This window comes from Schistocerca americana, chromosome 2 (assembly GCF_021461395.2).
Source record: "Schistocerca americana isolate TAMUIC-IGC-003095 chromosome 2, iqSchAmer2.1, whole genome shotgun sequence".
Taxonomy (NCBI): domain Eukaryota; kingdom Metazoa; phylum Arthropoda; class Insecta; order Orthoptera; family Acrididae; genus Schistocerca; species Schistocerca americana.
In genome coordinates, this window is record NC_060120.1 from 790,626,670 (window position 1) to 790,633,622 (window position 6,953).

The 6,953-nt window shown below is 35.6% G+C and overlaps 1 protein-coding gene across 3 annotated transcripts in view; it reads left to right on the top strand.

The window, feature by feature from the left end:
- The window catches only part of LOC124595250 (fatty-acid amide hydrolase 2-A), a 169,476-nt gene extending 164,027 nt beyond the window's left edge, over positions 1 to 5,449 (top strand). For 2 of the 3 annotated variants that reach the window (XM_047133915.1, XM_047133914.1), the window contains exon 11: positions 1,110 to 5,449. In XM_047133915.1, coding sequence (XP_046989871.1) covers positions 1,110 to 1,208 — 99 coding nt within the window. In that variant the 3' untranslated portion in view covers positions 1,209 to 5,449. The remainder of the gene's footprint in view (positions 1 to 1,109) is intronic. The other variant, XR_006978186.1, reaches the window with a different exon arrangement.
- The last annotated feature ends 1,504 nt before the right edge of the window (positions 5,450 to 6,953 follow it).

Below are 6,953 nucleotides of genomic sequence, written 5' to 3' on the forward strand. Positions count from 1 at the left end.
TACAAAATATTGACCAATTTGTTTTAGAAATGCATTGGCCTAATTAGTAAAATCATTTGATCCTGCTGTGAGGACAACATAGTCACTTTTAGTAGAATTGGCATTTTCTTTTTGACATTGCTAATCATGTTTTTGAATTTCTCTCCTGGCTTAACAATAGTTGAGAGACTCACAGTTTCTGTAGCAGAGTTTGATACAAAGTTTGAAACATTAAAAGCATGTCGCTGTATCTGAATTTTTTACTTTTGTTCCGTGATGCACTTGGTACAGTGTTGCTGCAGAATTGTTCTTTGCAGATTTTGTATCTGTTTTTGAGTGTCCACTTTTGCATGTGACTTTCAACACAGCAGTGCTGTCTTTATCATTCTCAGATGCAAACTTTTTATTGGTACATTTTCAATATGTGTAGAAAGCTGTAAGTAGTGTACTATCATTTTTGTCAACTTTTGAATTATTACTATTCCCCAGAATTCTGCATCTGCAGCACATTTCATTTTTAACACTTCAATATCATTTTGCAACACTTGCATTGTTGAACCTCATCTCTGATAATGTTTACATACTTTTTTCACATGTTTCCATTACACAGGGATGACACAACCGCTCGTAGCCCACAGTTACCAATTTTATGTCTATTTTGCAACAGTTTTAGTGAAACCATCGGTTACAGCATTTACACTGGATACGTTTCTAGTCCTTTCTGTAACACAATTTATTAGTACTACCACCTTTTACTTAACTTTTATTGGAATAAAACATTCTCTGTACATTTACAGTGCATTCTTAACAACACAAGGCGTCAGCAGACTTTCTATTAAAACCTATCCTTCATACTTAATACTCTGTGCAAATGGAAAATTGAGAAAGTTATTAATTTTTCATGTTATATTTCTTGTTTAATCAATTATTTATAACTGTAATACCTTCTTTTCTATGTATTCAAAATATGCTTGCTTTCTTTTTCTACCAATATTAGAAAATGCTTTTGTATATTACATCGGATGAAGGAAAATAATTGTTTTGTAGCCTAATGCTATTAAATATTTAACTTTAATGTTTTTTTGTGTTCACATGGAACTACTTTAACGTTTAACTAATTGTTTAATTAGGTAATTGGTGGAATGAATCAAGATCACCTGACAATAGCTGTCGCAAATGAGTTGGAAAAGGCATTTGGTGGCTGGGTTCCACCATCAATTGCTGTGTAAGGACTTGCCAGATTGTTCATTCGTTGGTGGTTGGTAATACGCATTACGTAATTTAATGTGAGTGGAATATTTGTGGTACTTTTTAATGGCTGAATTTTTAAGCTTTAAAATAATATATATATTTATAGTCTGTATGGTTGATATGCTGCATGTACTTGAGGAACTGCGTCCCGTGCTCGTGCTCACTGCTGTCACAGCCCTTTTTGTGGACTATCAGCTGCACGTGAATCATCTTGTGCAGGAGTTTTTCTACAAGGTCTTCCCGCGGATGCGGTTGCAGCAAGGGCTTGCTCAGCCTCATAGAGCACAATCCATTCCATCATTCATATGCACAGACACCAAAATTCTTAGTCATTGTGGGGCTCCATTTCGCCTCCACTTCACCAAGGTGCCTCGTACAGAAATTGAACTGTTCGAAAAGTGGGTGGATATCCTGTGTAGGATCAGTGTACTCTAGGGGCAGGTCCACGAGTGCGTGTGTGCTCCGCCTTCACCATCAGTACTTTAAAGTAGTATATGCATAGACTTGTTTCCTTCGAAGGCAGCTCTATGAAGTGCTGTGCATTCACAGTGGCTTTGCTTACATATAATCAAAATAAATCATGAAATTGTGTGTATCTAGTGATTTATTCTGGAGTGAAATTGAATAGCCCAGATTTTGAATGTCTTATTTGTTTGTAAACAAAATTACCATTATTTATCTGTGCAAAGCAGTTGCCACAACCAATTTGTAACCAAATGTATTGTGTTTGGTGTGTCTTTTTCATGTGGTCCTATATTATTGTTTGCCTGTTTACATTCCTACAGTATCCATACATAATTTTTAAGTGTATCTCTTATGTATGGCTTATTTTTGCTTTGTTTCATTTCCATATTGCCCTTGGAACATCTCTGTGTTGTCTTGTTATTTTCATGTGGTCTGATCATCTCACTACTGTGTTTCTGAGCAATATTTGGCTTGGTTAGTGTGGTTTACAGATTTTTCATGACAGTTCCTTCTGTTATCACATTTTGCTTGTACCCACATTTTAAATCTGTACAAAGGAGTGTAATAGCTATTAAATGCGACTATAATAGGTTATTCTTGGGCTGACTGGTGATTGTCAATCTATTTTATCTGTGTTTCTTCCCTATGTTCTCTTGAGTTCTTAATCATGTCCCCCCCCCCCCCCCCCCCTCTCTCTCTCCAGCTAGTTCATTTTGTTACTTTTCTTAACTTGTATTTTTTAAACAGTGGCATCATCTTGGTGAATTACATTCCATACAATGCCACATGACCAATGTTGTTCCTGATTCCTGCCATAGAATATTTCTTCAAATCCTGTAGATTTATTTAGACTCTCTCATTGTGGTCTCAAGTGCTGTTGATGCTGTGTTTGTCATGAACAACAGCGTTGCCTCCAGATCATATTACAATGTTATCTGTTATAAACTTCATAGGCCTTTAAGTGGCAGTATTATGTCAGATATTGACTTGTGTTACGTAAGTGCCTTCTGCTTGCCTCTCAGCTTCTTGGTAAGTTGCTCCTTTGTTTGATTTTCCATTGCTCTGTACTTGTCTGTTGTTGAACCAGTAATCCAATTTTCCTTTAATTAATGCCGCTTCCTCAGTCTGGTAAAAGGTGTATCATTGTCAGCATTGCGGATGCTACTTCTGATTTCTCCTCTCATTCTTCATTTCTTTTAAATTACTATCTACCTGCAAACCTGGCACTGTGTAAATTTCTTCCTCTTTTTGTGTTGTACAGTTTTCTGTACTGGTTATGTATTGCCATAAGTTACTTAAGTGCCAAAGGTATGCACAAAAAAGTTTTACGGTTAGACTGATCTGTTCTTTGTGTGCCAGTTTATGGTATATTTACATGCTATGTACTTTCTGAAGTCTGAGAGAGTACGTGGAACGTTCATATTACCCAAAGATCAAGTTTGTTCCTAAATTTGAGTTCATATTTGGGTTCATGCTGTTATCATCTGCAACTGACTTGCGAAATTTGGAGTTAGTTTATATGTGGTCATAGAGAGTATTTGTAACAGGTGCAGGAAACATTTAAAATCTAGCTTTTGTTAGAAAAATATCACAATTTTGTCTTCTGTGTTCTTTTAAAATTTAAGATTTTTTTTATATCCATTTGCCACTAGCTATAAATGTAAGCATTAGTTCCCTAACATTTAGTATTGCACTGGTAAGAATCCTGAGCTAGGAAGTCTCATTTCTGTTGTTTGAACTTAAGATTGTTTGAGGGTTGTCCATTTCCGCCAAGATCCTGATGCTGATCATTCTTGAAGAGCATTCAGTTAGGTTCTAAATTAATGCTTTAAAAATATGCTTTTTAATTCACTCTAGTTAAGAAAAGGTAGTGTAAATGTTAAAGACTCATGTATTTCAGTAACAGGTGAGAAGAAATATGGCTCAAGCATGTCCTTCATCACGAAATATGAAACTGGAAAAAAGTTTGCAATTTTTTGTGATGATGTCTCAAATTGTTTGTTAATTCCTAATGTGCTATTTAAAGAAGATTGAACATGCCAATTACCATAAGCACTATGTCCTTTCCAGTTAAGAAATTCAAAGAATTGGGCAGTGATGATTTTTATGCCAGTGTTGAAGTGTTTGTTTGAAAGATACAGTTATAATTATAACTGTAAGACTCACATAATGAATTTGATTCACATACTTTTTTCCTTTTGTGATGCCATATGGAATGATTTTTATGATACTTTGATTCTGTGACCAGGTCTGATTAAAGATAATGCCACAACTCTGCCCTTAGAAAAGACACAAAAGATTTTTTTATTTTTTGAAAGCCTATGACAACTGTTTGTATTTAAGATTTCATGACACTTTTCAGTCCTGTGGCACTGCAACATTGTATACCTTAAGGGGAAAGATATCTGGAAAACTGTACAATTTCGATTATGATTCACTAGTTGACAACTTATGTGAAATGAGTTAAAGATGACTGTCGAAGGTCTTTAGTTCTTTGCTCTATTTCTTTCAGCCAAAATTAGACCTTAACATCTCTCCCCCCCCTTTTCCATTTTACAATGCTGTTTGTTTCCATGTTCATTTGAAATGAGAAGTAATGGGATATGATTGTAACTCTGCAAGTTCACAATGAACTTGTATTGTTGTCGAATATGATGAACATGTTATTTTGAAAAACATAAAATTAGGTGCAATGAGGATCTTAATATTAGATAGATGTCTGTTATTTATACCATGTCAAATGAAATGAATGTTGTGCTTAAGTGACAGTGCACACCCTCCATGTTGTTTTTAAGTCACTCAGAAACTGTAATTATTATTCTAGAACTGTCATTAAAAATACTGTTGGACTTATTCTGAAGAGTTTGCAGTATTTTTGTGCAGGACAATAAGAAAAGAGAGATATTTTTGTAACACTTATCTTAGCAAACTTATCTGCCTATTTGCTTGTGAGTCAAAGTGTAAACTAGGGAAGGCAAACTTTCTGATCTCCATAGCTTTCTGTTGTGCACTTGTTTGGGTAGTGATGCATTGTTGAAACACATGGAAGGGAAAAATAGTTTTTCCCATCATCGATGTATTCTATTACCATCTTATGACTGAGATGCAGGTAATATACTTGCCATGCAAGACTTATATTGTAGGTAGAGAAAAAGACATGAAGGAAGCACTGCAGTTCTTTTGAATGCATAAATGTGAATGACAAATGGCGTGCGCTTGTGTGTGTGTGTGTGTGTGTGTGTGTGTGTGTGTGTGTGTGTGTGTGTGTGTGTGTAATTTTTTTTTTTTTTTTTTTTTTGACATAACAATCTTGTGAAAAAAATGATACTGCCTAAAAATGCAAGGGACCACAGCAACATCACTTTCAGTCATAGCACATTTGGTTTTTATTGTGTACCAAATTTCTGTAAATGCGTGTAAATGAATAATTCATTGCATACAAGATATTTAACTGACAGAGGCTTACAGAATTTTTAGCACAGATGTAATGATGGAAAGCACTCTTTCATTAAGCACTTAATGCTGTAACATATTGTTAATGTTATCTTGTTATTTATATGTGTTTGAATAACTGCATTTGCAATACTTCGTATTTTGTATGTTGTATTTGTTATACTCTGCTGCATGTCTTCCTGGCAATTACTATAAAAGTTATATTTTTGCCAGAAAAAAAACTGTGAATACTTAAGAAAGAATACGCTACAAATGTATTTTTTTATTCATGCCTCAGTATTAACAATATATTTTATATGCATTATGTGTCATTAATTACTTGAAACCCTTCCATTCACGCTGGAGAAATGAGATGTAGCAGTTGTTTGTAAAATGTTTCTACTTTCATATTTGGAAAATAAGTTTTATCTTCTATCATATTATTGTTGCAGCATATAAAGGTAAGTCTTTCAAGAATTCTTTCGGCCATAGGATTAAATATCATAAAATAACCATTTAGCACATAAGTTATATGAGAATGGTAGGGTGCTGTTAACTACAGGATGATCAGTGTTAGTTACACATACAGACACACTAGTCAGAACAGATTATGGGCTTTAGCTGGTTTGCATTGTTTCTTGAGTAACATTTAAACTGCATTGCAATGAAAATACGGAATGGATAAAGAACTGTTCAGCATATCAAATTTGGTGAGAAACTACTTGTCTAATGTGCAGAAGAGTTATCATTTGAGAAGAAAATAATGCCCCCGTTGTTCTTTGATACAAAATTTTTAATTTCAATATCAGATTGTTTAAGAAAGACATCATGTAGAGATGATCGTGGTGAGCTGTGGATGGACGTAAATCAATTCTCTCTCTCTCTCTCTCTCTCTCTCTCTCTCTCTCTCTCTCTCTCTCTCTCTCCCCCCCCCCTCCCCCGCTCCCTCTTCCCCCAACTCCCCCCCTCTTTGGTGTGAAACCCAGCTTGGATCTGTTCATTAAGATAAGTTCCACACTGCCGCGTGTTGAAGAAAATATGAGTGTACGGAATGTCAGACCAACTGGGTTCATTTAGTAAGCACAAAAGGTTGACAGAAATGATCAACCAACTCCAATGGCAGATGCTGCAAGAGTGTCATTCTGCATCATGGTGTTGTTTACAAGAGCGTACATTCCTCGAAGGGTCAACAAATATGTTGCTTTCTCCTACATTCTCTTGCAAAATACCATGAAGATAAAATTAGAGAGATTTGAGCCCACTTGAGCTTACCGGTAATTGTTCTGCACTTGAACCATTTGCGATTCGATCACTGCAAGGTGGTTTATGGAGAATAGATGTAGATGACCACTGTGGCTAGTTAATTGCTGCTGGATATGTGGTTGTTTTATGTAATAATTTCTTTTGGATTCAGCCAAATATTTTTTTTTTTTTTTTTTATGCAAAGATGTTTGTGCCATCCTCGTACATGCTTTCATTTCACTGTTGAGGCACAGAGTTAGGCATCAGTGAGAAGAAGAGTGGCTGGAAGTAACAGACAATAAGCTGAGTCTGGTAAAGTCAACTTGACTACGGCTTACCTCCTTCCAGTCAAGCACATGTCTTGGTAGAGGACACAGCCCTATGGTGCTTGGTTTCTTGCGCAGTGAGAGGTCCTTTCGATATGTGGAGCTTGTGGCATATGGATCATGGTGTGCCACAATTTAGTAGAATCTATTTTATATATTTAGACCAGAGGGCAGCAGCTCCTTTGCCAACAGATTTGCACTTGGTTTTAACTTTCAATCAGATGTGTGTGGTACTACTTTAAACATTTTGTGAAATGT